General features: G+C 45.7%; 1 protein-coding gene across 1 annotated transcript; it reads left to right on the top strand.

Annotated features, from left to right (window-relative positions):
- Window positions 1-3,709: 3,709 nt before the first annotated feature.
- On the top strand, window positions 3,710-22,292 carry LOC130371821 (ankyrin repeat and fibronectin type-III domain-containing protein 1-like). The gene is made up of 6 exons (XM_056577687.1): window positions 3,710-3,740; window positions 4,345-4,511; window positions 12,782-13,004; window positions 13,936-14,128; window positions 15,443-15,897; window positions 22,090-22,292. Exons 1-6 carry the CDS (start codon window positions 3,710-3,712, stop codon window positions 22,290-22,292), a joined length of 1,272 nt encoding a protein of 423 aa, XP_056433662.1.
- Window positions 22,293-23,706: the final 1,414 nt, after the last annotated feature.

The raw sequence follows: 23,706 nt of genomic DNA, 5'->3' as shown, positions 1-23,706 counted from the left end.
ATGCACAGCGCTACACACACAGGGTCCTTCTGAACACTGAGCTCCTTGCAACATGCACGTAGAAGGCATCAGCAACGGGGCACCCAGCAGCTGCTTCAATAAGTAACTCTGGGTAGTTTTTATCGGCGTCCATGGTGGACCCTTTGACCGGAGCGATCGATGCGTGACCCCCCCAGCTCACCCTGGGAGCGGGACGGGGCCCGACCTGAAGGGGCGTGCTGGTTTCTGGCCGAGCCGTGCTTGTTCCGCTGCTGCAGGGGGCGGGCGGCTGGACCCCCGTGGTGTGTGTGGTGTGAGGGAATTCATGGTGTGAGGTCTTTTTCCTCTCGTCTCTCGCCGGAGGATAGGATTGGATCTGGGTTTCTCTTATCCGTTATCTTAGTGTCTCTGTCCCCGTCGTGCTCTCTTGCTCTTCCTCTCCCTTCCTCTCTCTTTCTCTCCATCCTGCCTCACTATTTGTAGCGAGACCTTTTTATCCATTTTCCTTGCTGTCTGTCCCAGCCTTTTTTCCAACTCTTTATCTGGCAAGGTTTTGGTATTTACCTCGCTCCATGTCTCGGGGTTGTCTGTAAGGCATTTTTTCTTGCTGTATATCTTTCTGTATCTCTGTCAAGGTGCTTTGGGCCTCTATCTTGGCTCGCCATCCATCTCAGTCCCTCTCCCAGTACTCCCCTCTCTCTCTCTCTGAGCAGCTCCTTAAACGGGGACTAGTTCTATGGCACCACTTTAAACACCCAGAGCGTGAGAGCAGATTAGTAATAGAAACCAACCCCTTCACTCAGGCTCCATTTGTATGCTTTAAAAAACGAACTAATGTGTACAAATGATATACAAATACACAAATTTAGGACTGGCACTCTGCAGGATACATTTTTAGAGAGAGGTGGAGGATTAATGCCTGTGTGTGTGTGTGTGTGTGTGTGTGTGTGTGTGTGTGTGTGTGTGTGTGTGTGTGTGTGTGTGCTGTGTGTGTGTGTGTGTGTGTGTGTGTGTGTGTGTGTGTGTGTGTGTGTGTGTGTGTCGGCATGCATATTTGTGTGTGGGTTTGTCTGCACGTATGTGTTTGTGTCTGCATGTGTGTTTGTGTGTTGTCATGCGCACATGTTCGTGTGTGTGTCCGCACCCGCTTGTGTGTGTGTGTGTGTGTGTGTGCGTGTGTGTGAGAGAGAGAGGTGGGGTTGTGTCTGTGGGGGGGGGGGGGGGGGGAGTAGGTGTGCTCCTACAATGGTCGCCAGTGTAGGTGCACAGGCTGCACTGTGTTAGCTCAGTGACGGTAGCGGAGTGGAGAATCCACAGATTCCTATCTGTTCCCCCCGCAGTCTAGCGGGAGACACACTAAATCAGTCTGTAGTCTCCAGCGGGACGGACACACACACACACGCACATACACAAACACACATGCCCGTGCGCAAGTACTCACTTTGCACATGTAAACAGTCGTGCACACAAAAAACACAAGCAGGCTTGCACGCAGTCACGCAAAGGCGAACACACACACACACAGCGACACAGTCGTAACACATATACAGGTCGGCAAGCATAAAGAGATGCGTACCTTTGCTTGACACACAAAATGTGGGCGTATGTACGCACACATACACACATTCACACACAGCACATTAATGTCTCATTAACGTCCATGCTCACAATACTCTCCCTTTTGGACTTTACCGCATGCCCCCCTCCCCCTGTACCCCCTGGGTCTTGCCCACCAGGCTGGTGGACCCTGTGGGTTTCCTGGGGATTCTGTGGGCGAATCAACAGCTTCGTCCATATCTCCCCCTGCTTTACACAGCAGACAGACTGGAGACTGCTGTGGCTTCTCTCTGCTCGCTACAACTTTCTCCTCATGTCTGATTTTGAAATAATATTAATTAAAAGAGAAAATATATATAAATATATATATATTTTTTTTATATATATATATATATATATATATATGATAGATGGATATAATGATTTAAATAGTATTTTAAAATATGCCCACAATAATTAAAAGTATGTATATGAATAGAAATATCCAAACTGATGAATTGTTACTACAGTCCTATCCTTCTGTGAATCATTAACAAACATTGTCTTGTATGCATATTCATACTTTAGTTTTTTTGTGAATTAAATAGATTAATTTGTTCGCTAAATGCATAACGTATGACCGGAGCTTCTCTATCCCACTCTGCACACAAGTCCTCATGAACAGCATCTGTTGCGGAGGCAGAAGAGATGGTCCTACCTGGGATGTGACCTGCTCTAAACACAAACACAGCACAACTCCTCTCCTCTTTCTTAGAGAGAGAAAGAGAGAGAGAGGGAGATAGAGAGAGAGAGAGAGAGAGAGAGAGAGGGAGAGAGGGAGAGAGAGAGAGAGAGAGAGGGAGAGAGAGAGAGAGAGAGAGAGAGAGAGAGAGAGAGAGAGGGAGGCTTTACAAAATGGGCTCATGAAGTAAACAGTCATTTACATCAGTTAATGCAGGAGTAAGCCTCCAAGTGGCAAAGGTGTATCGTTTCAACGAGCTCAAACATAAAATAACATGGACGTATCTGTAGTCAATGCTGATCAATAGTGATTTCATTAATCATAAATTCACATCCTATTACTGATCTATTATGCAAAAAAACAAATGCTGGCCAGACCGTATCTCTCTCCTTCTTAAAAACAAGCGTACAGTTCACAGCCAGTCAGAGCGGACGGAACACTGTTATTGAATTCTTTGGATGCTGAAAGTCCCCCTTCCCAACTGGGAGGAGCTCAATTGTACAAGATGCAACTTTAACCAACAGTTAAATAACAGTTAACTATTGGTCTAGTACAGGGGTGCCCAACCTTTTTTGACCCAAGATCTACTTTTCAAGTAGCCAACCTCCCGAGATCTACCAGCAAACCTACCTTCAAGCCAGGGGGGGGGGGGGGGGGGGGGGGGGGAGGGGGGGGGGGGGGGTAGAGAACAATTGTTGACGGGGGGGGGGGGGTAGAGAACAATTGTTGACGGGGGGGGGGGGGGTGGGTTGTATCGTGAACCTACGGACTTCAGTGGGGGTTTCATTCCGTCTGCGCACGGCACCTTCTCAACGATAATCAATAATCTTCCTCCCACTCAGGGTGAAAATGGTAGGTCTTAGCTTGTTTCCCCTCAGCCATGCCAACGTTTAGGAGTGTGTAATTAACAGCACATGCGCTACCGCGCGTATATGTCCCGCGCAAATTTAATTTCATTAAAAAAAAAAAAAAAAAACTTTTTTTTTTTTTTTTCTTCACCCCTCGCGATCGACTTGGGATCTGTCGGCGATCTACTGGTAGACCGCGATCGACTGGTTGGGCACCCCTGGTCTAGTATAATTTAGTAATGTTGTTTATGTTTACAAATAGAGCTCAAGTTAAGTAAGTTAATGATGTTCATGTTAACTAAGGGTTCATGTTGACCCCCTGACCTCATTGACACATTATTGGGTGTTGGGGTCGACCCTAACCCGCTATCCCTAACCCTAACCCCAACCTTAACCCAAACCCTAACGAACTCCACACACAAAACCCCAACCGTAACCCTACTCCTTGGGCTAACACTATATTTGAATGCTTCTTACTGCATTTGTAACTTAATAGTTAGGGTTAGGTGAAGTTAGTGTACCCTTATTGTGAACTGTTACCAGACTTTCTGTAGAATAGCAGAGGGCTTTAGTTTCTCAGAGAAGTTGAAGATCAATTGTGCCCATGTTGGAGCCTAGCGACCTGGGGGGTGGGGGTGGGTGATTGACACAAATGCTGAATCCAAAACTATTCTCACAACTTGAGACCCTGCTGGCTCTCGACTCCACTCTGCGCTGAGCCGTTTGAAGAGGCAAATAGTTTCCCCAACGTCTACTTTTTTTGTTCCTCTTTGTGTCTGACTTTCTCACAACATTACGGCTCTTTGGATGATGTGATGAAGATTAATTAGTATTTTGACAGCCAAATCATGGTGGTTGGTTATTGATATCCATGCGTGTTTCCAAGTCCCTACCCTCTCTGTGCTGGCTGTGATCACTCGTTAACCGCAGGTCTGGTCTGCTGCGTGGATGGAACAGCATGGACATGGATCACTCTATTAATAACTGCATACTAAAACTGCATACCTACATGTGTCAGGGAGGGAATAATCCAATGTGGTGGATTGTGGTTTCTTGTTGGATGCGATACTCCTGTTAACCAATGAAATTCATTCTTTCTCATTCTCTCTCTCTTATTCTCTCTCTCTCTTATTCTCTCTCTCTCTCTTATTCTCTCTCTCTCTCTCTCTCTCTCTCTCTCTCTCTCTCTCTCTCTCTCTCTCTCTCTCTCTCTCTCTCTCTCTCACTCTCACCCCCTAGTCCACTTCTGGGCCTACAAGGAGAAATTCATCAGCCTGTACTGTCGCTTATCCTCCGTGCTGGACCTGGACGCCCTCATTACCCAGCAGGCATTGCGGGAGGCCATTACCGACGTGGAGGTGTCCGGAGCCAAACAGAGGCACCAGCTCATCCTGGACTACATACAGGTGCGTTCTGGGTAGTGCAGTCTATCCCAACCTCTGAGTCGGCGCCCTACCTGGGGTCACCTGACATGCAGCTGGGGGGGCAGCAGAAAGCTGACGTAAGGCCACACCCCTCCTCAGGTAGAGTGCCGCCCCCTTTTGCCAGTCAATGATCTACGTGTACGCAAAGACACGCGGAAAGCTTTGATCGCTGATGGTCGAGCAGGGAATGGGCCTTGTGTTTTGCATGGTTTTCAACAGCAAGACACGAGAATAATATGAATGCCACTGGAGAAATCAAACGCTTTATTTTCAGTTGGTTGCGATAAACTAAACACTTTTCGAAAGAGCATTTGAATAATTTTTCAACATCTTTTAAGCATGATATATTGCTTATTTATGATGGTGGTTTGATTTCAAATAAATAAATGGGGTCCCGGGTAAAACCACAGGGTTGTTTGACTTCTCGCCAAATGTTCTGGGTTTGATTCCCCAATGTCCACAATATACCGTACCTCTAGGCATCCTCAAGCGAAGATTCCCTATTCTAGACACTAGAATTTCAGAGACCTGAGAAAGCATCTCCAACTAACAGTTTCTTTAGATGGAAACTCCATAATCTGATTCTGATATTAATGCAGAACATGTAGGCAGGGGGACATGTTTTTGGTGGCGGAAGGGATCTGGTTTACATTTGTCGCACTAGAAGTATTGACCAATCACGTTTGAGCGGGTTTTGGTTGCATCAGGGCAAACAGTCCATGTGGGGAGTAACAAGCTCGGAGACCATCGACTACAGTCTGAAAACCGTTTAGCCATTTATTAGCTTTGATATCAGTACATAGAGCTGAAATGTCCTCTTCCCCTGAAACATTTGAACAATATCCCAAGGGGTAAATCGTCATCAGATAATAGCCAATGGATTCAGAGATTGCTTTAGATTGTCAAGCTGAAGGAACAACTCTTTGCCCATAGTAATCGGTTAGCAGTAGAAAGGTTTTCAATCCAATCCGCATAACATATTACATATTCGTGGGAGACATATTAAACTCGAATCTAGCATAACGTCATTGCATGCCGCTTTGAAGTTGCACCGCACAGTTTTAATACTTTTTAATTAGTACAAAACAATGCATGACTCATCGTTAAGTTGTCTTCAAAGTCAATGCTTTGACTAAACTATTTTTTCAATATCTTTTCATTGTATGTTCAATTTCTAAGTCCATAATAATAATTTTTTTAAACAAAACAAAAACAGTTCAAACTACCAAAGTCGGTAATTCACCTTTAGAAGTTTATTGTTTCCATAAAGTCTTCACTGCGTGCAGTATTAGCTCTTAAATAGCTTGTTTTCGTAGCGCTAAAGAAGCCTATAACTTACCCTCGTGTCAGAAGTTAAAGGCATGAAAGCAAAGCCATCTGCTGTTTCAGCCTACTGCTAGCCTACTGCTAGCCCAGTGCACTAGCACGGTGCTAGCCACCGCTGTTAATGGAGACCAACCACAAAGCCACAAGACTGCTCTCCGAGGCTCGCACTCAAATAGGTGTGGTGAGAGTGTGTCTGTCTTTCTGTCAGTGTGGGCGTGTGTGTGTTTCATGTGTTACTGTGTGTGTGTGTGTGTGTGTGTGTGTGTGTGTGTGTGTGTGTGTGTGTGTGTGTGTGTGTGTGTGTGTGTGTGTGTGTGTGTGTGTGTGTGTGTGTGTGTGTGTGTTCAAGAGTCCAACTCTGCTTGTGATTTTAGAGGATGGAAAAAAGTGGCCTGTCCTGCCCCCGCCCCTGCCCCCCCCCCCCCCCCCCCCTCCAACCCAACCACAAATTGCTCCTTCGAAGGGCAGGGGAAAAAATAATAATAATCATGAGGGTGTGTGTGTGCGTACGCGCACGGATTGGCTGTGTGTCCGTCTGCATGTCTGCTGCGCTGAGCTCTGCAATGTGTCTCTTATTAGAGCGAGTGAACTGTTAAATGGGAGGGCAGCGCGGAGCGCAGACCCCGTCTGTCAAGGTACAGAGGTTTAGTAGCCGCTCAGTGCCATACGCACACACGCGCGCACACGCAACAGACAACACGCACGCATACACGCACGCATACAAACACATGCAAGCACACAAAATGCACATACACACACACACGCACATACACGCACACACACACATACACAAACACATACACATACACACACACACACATACACATACACACACACGCAAGCACGCATACACAACACCCACACAGGCACACATACATGCATGCATACAAACACACGGATCAGTGTATGTGGATTGCATTTGCATGGGTTATGTGTGCATGTGTTAGTGCACACACATGTGTGTGTATGCGTGTTAGTTTACAGTCTGTCTTGGATATCTTGGAGGTCCTTGTGTGTGTGCTTGAATGGGTGATTGTGCGTGTGTGTCTTCCTGCTTTACATGTGTGTGTACTCGTGTGGTCGTGTGTGTATGTGTCTGTGCTTCTCTTATGCGCGCGTGCGTGTACGTGCACACGTCTGTGTGTCTCATGCGTGTGGTTGTCTATCTCTGCGTGTGTGTGTTGTCCTAGTTAACAGGACCCTGACGTGATGCTGTCTTAATGGCACAGTGTGTTTAGACTCGCCACGTGTTAGCAGGGGAAAATATACTGTGACTCTGTAGCCCAGACGCCAGCGGTAGACAATATGACTGATGGAGCTCAAAATGTGTCGGCAAATGTCCAATCTGGCATGAATCAGCTGCGTGCTCAACTGATCCACTAGGAGAGAGATTTGGAACGCGATTATTGTCATATTTCAAGCAATAAAGATAAAGAGTGTCGAGCTAGCTAAGGGCGTTTTTGTTAATGGAACCTGATACGTCATTATTCATATTTAGCCTCACATATTGGATATTATAGGCTCTGAGGCCCCGGACACAAAGATAATCCAAATGTATTGCTGATAAAAAAGGGATTATATTGTGGTTTGCTTTGTTTAATGGTTTGATATACCGGTTTATATTATTGACCACTAGTTTAGAGTTTTTGGGAGATAATTAAATAAACCAAATGAACAAGAGTTTTTCACTTTTTGATAATTATAAAAACAAACCATGTTATTGAAACCATGGCATGATACTTTAATTGCAATATTTCTACCATTACCTTTAATATCTATTGTGAATGCGCTGCCATTAATATTTGTATTGACGTTTATTTTTTATTATTTATTTTATTTATGGTGGTATTCTATAGCAATAAATCAAAACAAACGATGAGAACAATATTCCTATTCTGAACCTAAATAGATGAGTATTTTTGCAACAGTAACTAATAATATATCTATGTAGAGGCTATGTTTCGAAAACGCTAGCCAGACACACACACACCCAGATGCGCAGCAAACATATATGAAACCAAACCACATCCAGTATGGATAGATACAGCACACGCAACAGCGCACAACGAGACACACATTCAATTGCTACGCATTCCTTCCATGCAACATCACGTGTCAAATCCACCACCCTATAGTCTACCACTCTGGCTCGCATCCACACACACACACACACACACACACACACACACACACACACACACACACACACACACACACACACACACACACACACACACACACACACACACACACACACGTACGTAACTGTGGCCTACATGGTAGGGAAGGAACAGTAGGATGATGTCCCTTCTCTTTATGAATGCACAAGTTCAGATGCTACTCACCTCTTCCTCTGGTGGAGAGAGAGAGAGAGAGAGAGAGAGAGAGAGAGAGAGAGAGAGAGAGAGAGAGAGAGAGAGAGAGAGAGAGAGAGAGAGAGAGAGCTCAACTGGCCCTGTCTCCTAAAGTTATGCGGTTCCCTCGTCACCTATTAGATAATGACCCACACTACAACACACACACACACACACACACTTCATTACACACACGCAGGCATGCCTGCACAGACACACGCACACTCGCATCATTACTTACACACGCACACAACATTACACAAACAGCGATACACACACACACACTCATCATTACCAACAGAACATCATACACAGACACACACAGACACACACATTATTACCAACAATGCATCACAGACACACACGCACACATCATTTCACACAGAGAATCAGGCACATAGGCACACACACATCACTACACACAGAGCATCACACACATACGCACAGGGGCTTGCAACACCGACGGGCTGGGCAGTCCTTGTTTTGCTTTCAAATCAGTGAATCACTTTGTCTTGAGTCACTGTGCTGCGAAACCCCTTTAAAATTCGGACTAAACGCAATAGGAAATTCCCTGACGTCAGTCATGTGACGTGTGAGGCTGGCAGTTGGACGGTACACCGAGCATTCTCAAAAGCCATCGCCCCGTGTAAACGAATCAGCCGTGCGCAAGCTTCCCGTCAGAAGGGTAGGAGTGCGTGTCCTCAAACGCAATCGGCTCACTGCAGTGGTAGGGTTGGTGGTGGTAGGGGTGGTGGTAGGGGTGGTGGAGGTGGTGGTGGAGGTGGTGGTGGGGTTGGTGGTGGCGATGTCTTTCACCCTGCCCTAGTTTTCAATGGAAACCTTGCCTTTACTACACACTAGGGCTTTCGGAATAATCAAAATTTTATTGCGATCTCAAAACTAATATAATAAAGTTGAAACAACATTTTTATTTTAATCTTTTTATTTATTTTTTTTATTTTTATTTTTTTCTTAAATTTTTATAGAAATAGAACAGTTTGATACATTATTTTGGATTCGAACATTTTGTGTATTTTTTTAAGGGGAATTTTCAAAGTTCTCAGGTACAAAGTGTTTCTTTGGAGAGAAATGCTCAATAAATGCATCAAGTTTTCAAACTCAAAAATAATCGTTTGAATGATCGTGATTTGAATATTGACCAAATTAATCGCGATTCAGCCATTTGACGTAGCCACTTGACGATTGGACGAATCACTCTGTCTGTTGACATGCTGCCAATAAACATACACTAATTATACGTCTGCTACCTTCACGTACCAGGGATGGAAGGTAGACCAGTTCAGTCTACTAGCTTGTTATGACTATTGTTATGAGATATACCTTTGGTTTTACCTAGACACCTCTGTGAAAATGTTCTATAGAGGATCATAACCTATATATAAACTTTTATGTGGGATGACGCTGCTCATTGTTGACGTAGTGTTTTACTCCCAGCCAGTAGGTTCTAGGTTCAAGACATGTATTTACAGTCCAACGTATCCATGAGCAAGATACCTCCCCCCTAAGTCTGCTTAATGACATGTTTTGGATTTACTGTAAGTAGCTGTGGATGGAATTTCTGCTAAACGTATTTTTGTATTTTCCATCTATTTTGTAAAATAGATGACACAGACCTGGGTGAGGATGTGTTGAAAAGCAATTTTTTTAATAGATATATGTAACCTTTTGTCATTGAACGTTGATTTATGTGACACGCACTCTTGGGGGATGAGCTGCAGTAGCGTGGTATTAGTTAAACAAGACTAGAATAAATCAGGCCTGAAGTATGAATTCATAAATTGTGAGGAGAAGAAATTCTCTCTTTTGGCCAAAAGGGACATTGGTTGGATTTGAGTTATTCCCTCTGCCGGAAACTCCCTTTCTTTCCTGTGTGGTTCTCTCTCTCCCACTTTTTCCCTCCCGTCTCTCCTTCTCCCCCCCTCCCTTTCTCTGTCCCCCTCTCTGTCCCCCTCTCTCACTCTCCCTCTCTCTCCCTGTCTATCTTTCTCTCTCTTTCTCTCTCTCTCTCTCTTTGTATTTCTCTCTCTCTCTTTGTCTTTCTCTTTCCCTATCCCTCTCACCCGGTCTCTATCTTTCTCTCTGTCGTTGTCTCTCTCTTGCCCCCCTTCGCCCCTCTCTTTCTATCTCTGTCCCTCGTTCTCTCCCCGCCCTCTGTCTCTCGCTTTCTCTTTCTCCCTCTCCCTCCCCCCTCTCGCACTCTCTCTCTCTCTCTCTCTCTCTCTCTCTCTCTCTCTCTCTCTCTCTCTCTCTCTCTCTCTCTCTCTCTCTCTGTGTCTGCCATCAGAGCCCCGGCATTCCTTCCAGCCAAGTCATCTCCCTGCTTTAGTGTGTGTGTGTGTGTGTGCGCGCGCGCGCGTGTGTGTGTGCGCGTGTGTGTGTGTGTGTGTCTGGCAGTAGGCTTTCTCTCTCTTTCTCTTGGCTCCTCCAGACAGACATCTAATAGCTCCTTAACATTTTGTCATGCTTCATTCTCTTCAAAGACATGCACTCACTGATACACACACACACACAAACACACACACACACACACACACACCCTCCACCTCCAACACACACACACACACACACACACACACACACACACACACACACATGCAAAAGCACACACACAAACACACATGCCAGAGAGAGAGTAAAACAAAGTGAAGAATCCTCTCCTTTTTTTGGATGTAGTCTCTGTTCAGCGATAGGCTGCAAAGTATTCATCTTACCTTGAGAAAGGCACAGTGAGAGCATGGCTTTCAATGTTATTCATTAGCATAACTGGGTCTTTTTTTGGAATACGTTACTTTTTGTGTATTCCATTTTAATAACACACCCTTGATTACACTACTTTTGCATCCATATTCCTTAATACCTTGCAATAGTGCTGCGGTTACACAAAGGGGTAATTTCTTCTTCTCTAGTTGCTCTTACTAATACACACTAATTGACGTAACACACTCTCCCACCAAGACTATTATAAAAGCCTCCCCCTCCAAGTCTGCCTCATTCAGGTTCACTATGGTTCAGAATAAAAACCTCCACTCATCCCCACGGATTCATCTGAAACGCCCGCTCTGTGACAGCCCAACGAGGTTAAGGAAGGTGTGGTCAACGTCTGCCTGGCCCCATGTATTATTCATGCTAGACCTCCTTTCAATCTCTCCCCTGGCGCCGGCCTCACAGAGTGCTCTCTGAACCCGCGGTGGAAGGAAATGATTCAGATAATGACTTGATAGCGGTTTATATAAGAGTGAGTCAGGTGTTGGATCAGGTTATTAAGATCAATCCCCAGCCTTCTGTTAGTCCCTTGACATTTAGTTCTTTACTGAGCGGAGATTCGTTTCCCTGAAGGGTCTCTGGTGATGTATGCTCTTTAAATATAGTCTGCCTGGCCATCACACTTTGTTCCAATAGAAATGCCATTTGGTAGCCGCCACCTTTGGGGGAATCCAGATGCATATATATTTATTAAGGCTACATCCATTCATTATTTAGTCCATAATGGCATAGCTGTCAGGAAAGGGGCTTAAAAAGTCTGAAATGGCTTACTTTGCTTGACAAGCAGAAAGACCAGAACTGATGTGGAACAGAGAACGCCTTTAAAAACTCTAAAAAAGCATATATATCTTTATTATAATGATTAGTTGATTAACAAAAAAATAACGATTTAGTCCTCCCCTGATGGATAAGTTTTAATGGTACACTTTCTTTTCTGCAGAATAATATAGGGAAGTAAAATAAGTTCTGTTCTGCTCGAATGGTTTGTTTAAGTTTTAGAGTCATAACTGGGCGCCGGTTTTAATGAGTAAACAATGCACTAAACAGTGGACGGCTCCTGGAAGGACTCAAGTTAATGACTTCTGTGGAGTAGCATAAAACACTTTAATAGTCTGTGAGTTTGCATATTGTTGCTCCTGAGGCTTTTCTCCCGGCCAGGTTTTTCATATTAATAGATAACAATTTACTGTATCTGTAAAGGAAACCAGTTCTCCGTCCAACTGAAAAAGTCTTGTGTTTCTCATTTTGACAGAAATAGTTAATGGTTTGTTGTTCATTATCGAATTAAAACACAAAACAGTTATCGCTTATACTTTCGGAAATAATTGGTTGCATTTCTGTGTTTTGAATTGTGACACAAAATATTTTTTCTTGCCTGCTTGTTAGACAAAGCCAGTTATTTGAATCCAATATGTATCCAAAGATGCCAACAGGTACAGTACCGCCATTGGAGATCAAACGCAGTGCCTTTTGGCTGAGAGTCAGGTCGAAACCCCTGACCCCAATACACAATGACGTGCAAAAGTCTTCACATTGTTTACTTAACGTTACATTGCTGTCTTTAAAAAAACATATGTTTACGTCACATCCTTTACTTTACATTGCATAGTTAACTTTGCGTCGCATTGTTCACTTAACGTTGCATCCTTTACTTAAAATCCCATTGTTTATCGTCTGCTACATTCTACAATTTCCTCTACATCGTTTAATTAACACTATATCCTTTACTTAACATCGTTGACATTTGCGTTTTCTTGCCCCCCCCCGTTGTCGTTGCGGTAACCACAGCAACTGGACGAGATGTGGCGGGACCTGCGGTGGATCACGGATGCGCTGCAGTACGCCCGCTACAAGCACCCGCGCGGCGGCGTGCCCATCACCTGCCTGGTGAGCGCCACCCGGACAGAGAGCGACCCTCAGGACCCCAAGACGGACTCCACCTCCTCCACCATGGACTACCTGCCCACCCCGTCGCCCTCGCCCGAACTCCGCCGGCGCACCGCCGCCAACGGTGGGTTTCTCCCTCTCCGATATCTTTTTCCGATATATTCTCCGGTATTTGGTTAATCGTAGAATGTTCGTAGAGGAAGCTTGCACCGTTTTTTTTCTTAGCTCCTGTTATTGTTCAGGGTTAACGTTTACGATCATTCGTAGGATGTTTTTGCATGTCTTGGTCTTGTTTAAGGTTCAGGTTTGTCATTTGTAGTATGTTCGTACAGAAAATGGTTTGAACCGATTTGTAGTCTGTTTTATGTTATTTATTGAAACAAGAGAGCAAAACCATCGCTAGCTTCTGTGCTCAAGTAAGAAAGTTATACTCACTCCAGCTACAAGCAACAGCTAGTATTGAAATATGCGCATTACGATACGAGGAAAGGGAGGAATGAGAAGAGCAAACAGCAGTATACATTTTTCTTTGGTTCTTTTTATTTATAGAGCAGTAGTGGCAGTAAATAACTTATGGTAGCTTTTCAAAAAAAAAAAAAAATACCTTGCTGGCAGTAGTTTCGTTACCTTTATTGACATGAATGTGCACATGTGTACGTATACAGAGCCAGACTATTAGATTCCTTAAGCACCTTGAGCCAAATATTAAACTCATTCACATTTGGCTTCTATGTAGGTTTTTGATACTATATTTCCATTTTAAATATTTCCACTGTGTATGTGTGTGTGCTTGTACACGTGTATGTGTGCATCCGTGCGTGTGTGTGTGTGTGTTATTTGTGTGTGTGTGTGTATTTCTCTGTGTGTGTATGTGTGTATGTCTACCTTTGATTGTATGTGTTTGCCTTTATATGCGTCTCTTTGCCTGTGTGTATGTATGTGTGTCTCTGTGCCTGTGTGTGTGTGTGTGTGTGTGTGTGTGTGTGTGTGTGTGTGTGTGTGTGTGTGTGTGTGTGTTTGTGTTTGTGTGTGTGTGTGTGTGTGTCCCGCCCCAGACACGGCGCTGGGCTCTGATGACGACGGCTCCTCGGAGGTGTTCCTGCCCACCGACAGCGACTACGACTCCAGTGACGCCCTGAGCCCCCGGGACATGGACCTGCTGTACTCCTCGGCCCAGGACCTCTCCACCCAGGCCCTGCACTCACTGGGGGGCAGCGCCCCCGACGTGCTCCAGATCCATGAGATCAGGTAGACCGGGGGGCAAGGAGGGAGAGGATGGGGGGGGAAGGAGGGAGAGGATGGGGGAGACTGGGGAGGGGAGGGGGGAGGAGGGAGGGGGGGGGGAAGGAGGGAGAGGAGAGGGAGAGAGCGTGAAGGAGGGAGGGAGGGATTGAGAATGGATGTTGATGTTGGTGTTGGAGCGAGGAAGAGAGTGAGGGGAGTGGGTGGGGGGGGACAGAGAGAGAAGATTGAAGAAGGGAGAGAGTGGGGAGGGAGGGATGAAGAGTTGGTGGAGAGATAGAGTGAGGGAGAGGAGGGTTGAGCGGGGGGGGGGAGGGAGGGGGAAGAAGGGACAGAGTTGGGAACCGGAGGGAGTAGTTGGGGGGAGAGAGGCATGCTGGAGGGAGGGAAGGAGTGAGAGAGTGAGAGAGAGGAGGGGTAAGTGGGGGGGAGGGGGAGGTAGTTATGTATTGTTCATGAGTGGGCAAGACATACAATAACATTTCTCGGCCAATTAACCAAAGTTGAATTTAGATAGTATTTGGTTCCATATTTAATGTGCACCTCTCCTTTATTGGACGATCCGATACGTACGCTACGATACGATTCAGGGACGAAAACATTTTAATATGGATTGATTTGATGCGATTCGAGTCAATGTTCTAACGATTCGGTGCGATTTAATGCGATATGTTTCAATCCGATAGATACAGTTAATATTTGTTTAATGTTAACACAAAATTTGTAGTTTTCAACCAATCAGACCGCTCTGAAAATAAAAAAGAAATGAAGTGATCTGAGTGATCAAAAAGATATATATCTCAAGCAATCTGTGCAAAGTGTGCAGTATATCGTGGAATGCAGTATATGATAGTTGCTGTGCACTGTGAAAGTCTTACAATAAGGCAAAGGTTCAGCATGAGAATAGGAAGAACTTTGACTGGAGTTCCTGATTAGCCCGAGATGCGACGGTTTCTCCTTTGGTTGAGGGGACTCAATGCGACCGAACGGACCCGCAGTAAACTGTGTGCTCAATTGACCTTCAAAATGGCTTCTTCTTGTTTCCCTTTTCCGAGTCTTCCCTGAAGGATGTGTTCTAATGAACTAGTGTCTGTCTCCTCGTAGGTACAGTGTTTGCTCCCCCAAAGACTTTCCTTTCCCCCCGCTGCCTGGCAGCGTGGGCCCCCTCTCTCCGTTCTTCGGCGCTCCTCTCTCCCCCTGCCTCCTCCCCCACTCGTCCTCCCTCTCCAAGGACCTGGCCCTCTCCCCCTGCACCCGGCGCCGCTCCCCCTCGCTCTCCAAAACCTGCCCTATCTCACCCTCCTTCCCCCTCTCCCCCAGATTCTCCAAAGACATGCCCCTCTCTCTCCCCCTCTCCCCCTCCCCGGTGGACGCCGCCGCAAAGACCCTGGAGACCCTCTCCCTGTCCCCCGGCGACCCGGACCCCCGGCCCCCCGCCACGCCCCTCCGCGCCCTGGCCAACCCCCCCAGCAAGCGCAAGCTGCTCTCCCGGAGCCACAGGGGCCAATACTTCAGCGGGCCCCAGCGCTGGCTCAGGGGCCACGGCGGCGGCGGCGAGGGCTACACGGGCTCCCTGTCGGAGGGCGTGTACACCCGGCAGAGGAACCCGGACCTCCCCGGCCCCGGGGAGCTGGCGTCCCCTCAGGGGCCCCCCTTCGTCAGCCAGTCGTCCTGCCTGCTACTGGAGAGCCGGCGGGGCCGCCACAGGGACCAGCGGCCCCACGTGCGCCGCATCTTCGTGGAGCCCTGCAAGGAGGCGTCCCCCGGGCACGAGAGCCAGCGCTGGAGGGAGGAGAGGGACGGAGAGCCGGAGGAGGAGGAGGAGGAGGAGGAGGAGGACGGGGAGCAGGGGGAGGAGCGGGAGGAGGAACAGGGGAGAATGGAGGTGATGGGAAGGGGCGCGGGCGTGTCGGTGGTGGTGCTGGAGGAGGCGGAGTCTGGAGGGGAAGGGGAGGGGCCGGACGAGGCGGAAGCGGAAGGCGGCGGCGGCGGCGACCAGGACTCAGACGACCAGAGCAATGAGCAGCTCTCAGAGATTCTGAGCAGCACGCTTTAAGGGTCAAAGGTCGGACGGGGGCGCACCGCATTAGACTCATCCACTCATCCACCTCTGCAATGTGTCTGCCCTGCATCAAACCCCCAGCATGAGCTCCAGGTGGGACCACTGCAGACCTCTCGCAGAGGGGGTGCTCACACTCTCAACAAAGATACAAACTGAAGTTGCAGGTTCAACTCCCTGTCCGTCTCAAGACTCCCATGGCACGACTGTTAACGTTGGTAATAATACAAGAAACGATTCTTCAATGCAATGATGAAGGAAAAAACAAGCACTGCTTCTCCAAACAGGAACTTGCACAAGACTGTACATCCACCAAAAAAAGATTTACTACCAATAGGTATATGTCTATATAGATATACGTATAAGGAGCTGAAGGAGATTAAGACTGGTTTTCATGGCGTTTTACATTTTGTTTTGTTTTGTTTTTATTCGGTTGTAAAGTATTCCGTAAACACGTTTTCTACAGAGGAATCCCCCCTCACCCCATCACTAACATCAGAGCATGCAGTCTGATCCCAACGCTCGCTCCAGTGACGTGAATGTATTTCCTACATTTAATTTCGTCGTTTTCTGTGGATGTTGTTGCATCAAATCATGATCTCTCTCTCTCTCCCTCTGACTCTCTGTCTCTCTCCCTCTCTCTCTCTCTCTCCCTCTCTCTCTCTCCCTCTCTCTCTCTTCTCTCTCTCTCTCTCTCCCTCTGACTCTCTGTCTCTCTCCCTCTCTCTCTCTGTCGCTCCGTCTCTCTCTCCCTCTCTCTCTCTCTCTCTCCCTCTGTCTCTCTCTCTCTCTCTCTCTCTCTCTCTCTCTCTCTCTCTCTCTCTCCCTCTCTCTCTCTCTCTCTCTCTCCCTCTGCTTGGAAGTGTTATCGATATCTTCTGGTGTTGCTTCTGCTGCTGCTCTGATCTACTCGTATTTTCTTTCCATGTCCGACACTATATTTTTATGGCACAATTGTATTAAAATAAATATCCAGTATATTCCTTACTCCCCCGCCCCTCTTCTAGAAGAGAGGAGCCAGCCGAGTCACCTCTAAAGGATATGAACACAGCACTATTACACTATAAAACATATATATAATCCCCTAACCCCGTAAAGATTTGCATTTATTAAAGATGACTCCTCCCCCATGCCGTCCGCCCTGTTTATATGAAAGTATTTTTTTATCGCGTTTTCCCAGATGTTGCTATTTTCCATGGTCCCGTCAGCATCCAGAGGTGGAGGTTGTGTTGCGTGTTCAGTAGGCATGATGTTCACTGGGTTTGTGGATTACCTGTGTTACCCGTGTGTGTCTTGGGACTTAACAGCTTAGTGTCCGCTTGTGCCTCTTCCTCGTCCTCGCATGACGACATCAAGGAGATGCTCCGAGTCCATTTCCGTGGTTACCGTTTCACAAAAAGAAAAAGAGAGAAAAAAAAAAAAACTGTCTGCACTTTGCCTTATGGACTTGTGTGTTGGCAAATTTTGAACGTGTTTTTGTTGTTTGTGTGTGTGTGTGTGTGTGTGTGTGTGTGTGTGTGTGTGTGTGTGTGTGTGTGTGTGTGTGTGTGTGAGAGTGAGTGTGTGTGCATCCGTGGGTGTGCCGGGTTTAATTATGTTTGACCGTTTGATTCATTGGGGTTTTTCTTGTTTATTTTGTACAGTTGTATCAAAGGGGCTTTGATACACCCTGGCTGTGTTCGCATGGCAGACTGCACCACAGACAACAACCGTGACCTTTACATTTTGGGGGGTATTTAGAAAAAAAACAGCAAGAGAGACGCCCACCCCAGCACCCAGTACTCTGTGACGGTTTGAGAGCTTGTCGAACATGCACCCTCTTCAACTGATGCACAACGGAATTGTGTTTTTAATGTTGCTGTCTTAAATATTTGCACATAGTTAGCCAATACGGAATGAAAGCTAACTTGCATTGTGTTGTTGTTGTGGATGCAATGGGGCATTACTAATGGGGCAGCTTGCATTATTCACGTCTGACCAAACATATTTTGGGTACCTGCTCATATGGGGCTCCTATCAGGTTAAGCTGTTTTAGTAGTAAAAAGATAATAGCGATCACATTTTTTAATGGCATTCAGGAAAATTCAATTTATTTGATTCTATATTTGATATTAAATGTCGGACTTCACTGTCCTCCATCATTCAGGTGATCATGACTTAGTCCTATCAAATCTATAAGTACTCTCCTTATGTCTGGAATAGGACGCAAAGGTTATCATTCTAAGACACTTTACATAAAATTTAGAAAAAAGAAACAACTTTATTTAACTAACACTAATATGAATTATCTCAAAAAGTCTGACAAACTTGGATCTTAAGTCAACCTTAAGTATGTTGCGCCTTTATGCAACACAATGCGTAGGGATGGTAGTCATTTTAAGCAACCGTTCATGTTGTTCATATCTCGTTGCATATGTTGTTGTTGCAGTGTGACGATTCACTCAAGCTATACCAATGCTATCCTTATTTTTACATGATCACCCTTTGCACATACAAACAGCCAAAAACTGAGAAGAACCTCATATCCTCTATCTCTCCACCACAATCACATATCTATCCTCAGTGCCGTTGTACCCTAAAATATTTGCTTCAAGTTGTGCTTTTAACTTATTTGCTGTAAAGAAAATATTTTTGGGGCGGTTTTGATTTTGGATGAAGTGCGTACGTGGTTTTTCCTGTGTTTTATTTTTTATAGTCTCAGTCTCACATGAATGGATTTATTTCAGAAATGGAAATAAATGTTGCCCCATGTGGAAGTTGTACACAAATATCTTTGTTCCATGTGTCCTTCTTGCAGAGAGAATCTGGAAAGTTGTGACCTATTTTTAGGTGTATTTTTTCCTGTTAAGTGGTACTCATGGTTCTCTCGAAATACTTGAAGCTAGCATGGTTGTTACAAAGCATTTTTTAAATTAGCCTACCTGTTAAGGCTAGATTGATGAAAGGGCCAGTGTGTAGAATTTAGTGAGTGTAGAATACGAAATGGACTATAACATTCATATTCAAAGTGTTTATTCCCATGAAAATAATAATTGTTGTGGTTTCGCTAGCTAAGAAGGAGCACTTTCTATATCCTTTTCCACGGAGCCTGCCATTTTGCACTACCATGTTTCTACAATAGTCCAGAACAGACTAACTCTTCTAACGTTTTTCAGCACCGCTGTTTTACTTGTATGCTATTATTCTATAGTTTTACTGACATAACTACATGCCGTTAATGAATATATCAAGGATCCTCATTACTTGACAATTTGCTACTCGATTCTGTCGTAGACAATTACTCATTTGTGATTATATCCTTTTGGAAGTATATACTGGCACTTTACAGTCCAGTAGAGGCGACTGTAGCTTCCCCATCATCGTTGAAAGAAACAAGGCAATATCAGCGCTAGATGCCATTAACCTACACAGCTCCCCTTTAGTTAGAAAGCATTAGTGAAGACTTTTGTGTGAGCTCTAGGCTTTACAATGCATTATGACATGCATCCCTGTCAGGCAGTACCAAATTATGAGTAGTAACAACTAGTAAGGAATAGACAGTCCTCATTTTAGATGAGCTCACACAAAATACTTGCTTTCTAACTACCTGAACTAATCATGATTTGAAGGATTATGAAATATTTACAAAGCATTAACACATTGTAAAAAAAGAGCTGAAAAGTTATAAATGATCCTATGAACTATTATTTCTTTATCTTATTTATAATTTATAACATATTATGAATTGCTTTCTCAAGGTAGGAATGTTGGAACAATGCTTTATAAATGATGAATTCACTATTAACTACGTCTTTATTAATGCTTCAAAGTTCCAGTTATTATGAAGTGTGAAGAGGAATAAAACGTCTCCATCCAAGTCAGTCATCCAGGGAATATTTCCTCTATAAATCGTTTTAATCTAGTCCACTTTTGAACAGTTACTGTAGACAGTTAGTGTCGTTATGTTAGCGATGTTAACTGTAGTTACAATTTAAGCCACTAGAGGATGCTAATGGGAAAACTTACACAGTGCCGGTATAACCAGAGTTTTATTTAACAAAGATATAATGTGATGGTAATATAGTGTAACATTCGATAATCTTCTTATCTTTTAATTACCTCCCTCTGATCAGGGTTTGGATCAGGGCTAGGCTAATCTTGGCTCCAGCAGTTCTACTAGCAGTACTTCTGCGAGGAGATGGCACAGAGTGGCCGGAAACCAAAAACTGAAAGGGGCGGAGATACGCCTTGGATCTCCGCCCCTTGTGTAGGAGCCGGGGAGAAGGAGCCAGAAACACCATCTGCATCCACTGCAGTTTGTCGTTCATTTTTTTTTTACTTTAATCCTGCCACTCTAATGGTGATTAATCAAATTAATAAACAATTTATTTATTTATAAATAATATGAATGTCGTTATAGTTAATATGATCATAATTATCATTAATCATGTTCAGGGCCTAGCAAATCTCCACTGAATTCGAATTCACTTTCGTTCCTCCTGATTGCTACGACTGCACAATGGCATCATGATCAGCGACATCATGGCTCACCTGGCAGAACGGTCCCTGTGGTGCATATCCAATCATAACACCTAACACAGTGATCACTGATGAACCCTAATGGACCATGTGTCTGTTGCTTCAATGTGCGGAGAGGAAGTCTGACTTGGTTCCCATGGCATGCATTAGCATCCGCCCGTGAGATATGGTCCGACTTGTTGCCATGGGAACGCAACGGTGGTACCCTGGACCAGGGGATAAAGGGATTGGAGGGATGGGGGGGGGGGGGGCAAAAGATAATTTGTTTTTCTAGTTCATTATATTTAGTATTCTAAGGCATGTACAGTATATATAGCGCACTTCAGACACAAGTATTGCTTGGCAAAGGAAGAAATACCGTTAAACATTCAAAGGACAATCAAAATCAGCCATTCAATTCAGAGCGCTGCATTTTTGGGCCATTCAAGGACACGTTAACACACAAGCCTGCAGAAGGAGCTATTTATTTTATATAACCAATGAAAAACAAATGTTGTTGTCTGCTGCTGCCAGAATGTCAAAGAGATCCTTGGGGCACCCCCGCATGTCTTCCAAGGGCGGCGAGGTTTATAAGGGATTTATTTAGGAGAGGACTTTGCTTGTTTCCGCTCCTCTGACCTACGATTAGATCTATATGTGCTTTTCAGGGGAATGCCTCTCGTGCACGGCTTAATAGTGCACGGTATGAATGTTGCTACCGCAAGGCATTTTTGGACGGTATTATCTCCTTCTTAGAATTATTGTCTTAAAGGATGTTACTTTACAAGGATGTGTCCTAAACCAAAGGAGATAAGAAATGAAGCATTGAAGCACCTTTCCTAAGCGTTTAGCGAATTCAAACTGCTCCCATCATGGCTGCCACTCAGATACTTCCGGGATATTTCAACCAGCTAAGAACCTTCCTAAGCAACAAAGACGATTTGACTGTAGCCTCTCCAACTGACTTGTCAGTTGAAACCGAGATCACAGTCCCCCATATCAGACGGCAACAGCGTCGAAGGATGAGTGTTTTCTTTTACAGTAATAGCTATAACCTCGCTCTCATAGCTCTCATAGCTATATCACTTTTGAGTAACTGTCAAAAGTGGTTACGATTAAACGATTTACAGAGGACAAATTCCCACGATGATTGACTTGGATGAGGACGTTTTACTCTTTCTTGTAACTTTCTAGCTCAGATATGTTTGTAGGTGCGCACATTAGAATTGTAATTTTGAAGCATTAATAAAAAGTGAATTCATCATTTATAAAGCATTGTTCCAAAATTAATACTCATCAGAAAGCAATTCATAATCTGCTACAAATGAATAAGATAAAGACATAATAGTTCATGAGGTCATTTATAATTTGTAAGTTGATTATGGCTCTGCTCTCCGTGCCCCTTGTACAGCGACAGCCCTACACCCCCCGGCCTTTGGCGCGTGTCCTTCGGAACATCCACGGGCGCACAGCCCTCCTCTCCCCCTCCGCTGGTACACATCCAACCGCACCCCCCCCCCAACCGCCCCGGGCCCCACCCGGCAGCCGCTCAAGGTCGGTGGGCTTTCTCTCCAGGCTGGGGCCCCCCTGGGCAGCATCAGCAGTAGCAGCTAAGGTGGGGTGGAGGGCGGATGTCTGTGTGTGTGTGTGTGTGTGTATGTGTGTGTGTGTGTGTGCGTTGTGGGGGGGGGGGGGGGGGTCGCCGTCCACCCGACCATGTGGGCGGGTGTCAAACCGACTGGAATCTCACACCGCCTGCTGGCGAGGGGTGGGGGTGGGGGGTTTGGACGCTGGTCTTCGCCCTCTGGTGTACGCTCCCAGCATATTTGGTGTAGCGAGGCTTTCCAAGCCACAAGGGTGGCTGCCCATGGCTGCCCCCCCCCCCCCACACACACACACACACACACACACACCCCACTCTCCCTCCCTCCACACACGGAGGCTCTTTTGGCGCAGACGCCAGGAGTGGTGTGTGCTGGGGAGGGGTGAAGGGGGACAGGGGGGGAGCGTGGGCTCGCCGCCGTATGAATGCAGAGGTTTTTTTTTTTTTTTTTTTCAATCAAGGAGAGACTCAGAGCACCTTGCCTGTCTTATGCTCTCTCTCTCACTCTGCCCCTATCTTTCTCCCTGCCTCTCTCACTCTCTCGCTGCCTCTCTCACTCTCTCTCCCTGCCTCTCTCACTCTCTCGCTGCCTCTCTCACCCTCTCTCCCTGCCTCTCTCCCAGTCTCCCCCCTACTCTGTCTCTCTTACCCATCTTTCTCTCCCCCTCTGTCCTCATCCCCCCCCCTCCTCCCCCACCCTGTCTCCGGTGCTGCGTGGCAGTCCATTTCTGACAGAAGCCCTGCTGCTCCCCGGTTCCCACACATCTATTCTGACGAGAGACTCCGACACACTGATATCCCCCTCTGGTCTGTCCGGCTCCTCCCACCTTATGTTGGACTCAGTCTGTATGTTTGGATTGTTTATGATGAAATCCCTGACTCTTCTCGATCACAAAAGCAGTTTCTTCGCCAATACTCTTGTGTGTGTGTGTGTGTGTGTGTGTGTGTGTGTGTGTGTGTGTGTGTGTGTGTGTGTGTGTGTGTGTGTGTGTGTGTGTGTGTGAAAAATATATAATTCTGTTGCGCTTTTTACCTCGCAGTCACCATGGATGTCTCGTCTGGCTCATTTTACTAAATTATTCAGTACTCTCACTCTGCAAACCTGATTCATACGTAATCCCCCCCCCCTCTCTCGCTCTCTCTCGCTCTCTCTCTCTCTCTCTTTCTCTCTCTCTCTCTCTCTCTCTCTCTCTCTCTCTCTCTCTCTCTCTCTCTCTCTCTCTCTCTCTCTCGCCGTATAAATATATATGAATATGCAATAACTGCTTAATAATTATTATGAGCTCCTTGTCCTTGAGAATATATACTGTATATATACATTGCTGGCATGTTTGTATGTTGTGTGTGGGTCCTGGCTCAGGTGACCTCCGCAGGTAGGTCCCGGTTGTCATGACGTCGTAAAGAGATCCCCTGCTGTCTATGGTC

Source organism: Gadus chalcogrammus, chromosome 18 (assembly GCF_026213295.1).
Source record: "Gadus chalcogrammus isolate NIFS_2021 chromosome 18, NIFS_Gcha_1.0, whole genome shotgun sequence".
NCBI lineage: Eukaryota > Metazoa > Chordata > Actinopteri > Gadiformes > Gadidae > Gadus > Gadus chalcogrammus.
This window is presented reverse-complemented; position numbering and strand designations above follow the sequence as displayed.

Bases quoted from the DNA above. Each gene is read 5' to 3' on its own strand.
- LOC130371821 (XM_056577687.1), top strand. From the start codon at position 3,710: ATGTTGGAGCCTAGCGACCTGGGGGGTGGGG. The intron at 4,512-12,781 runs GTGCGTTCTGGG...CGGTAACCACAG, and splicing joins TCATCCTGGACTACATACAG to CAACTGGACGAGATGTGGCG. The intron at 14,129-15,442 runs GTAGACCGGGGG...CCTCTCCCCCAG, and splicing joins CTCCAGATCCATGAGATCAG to ATTCTCCAAAGACATGCCCC.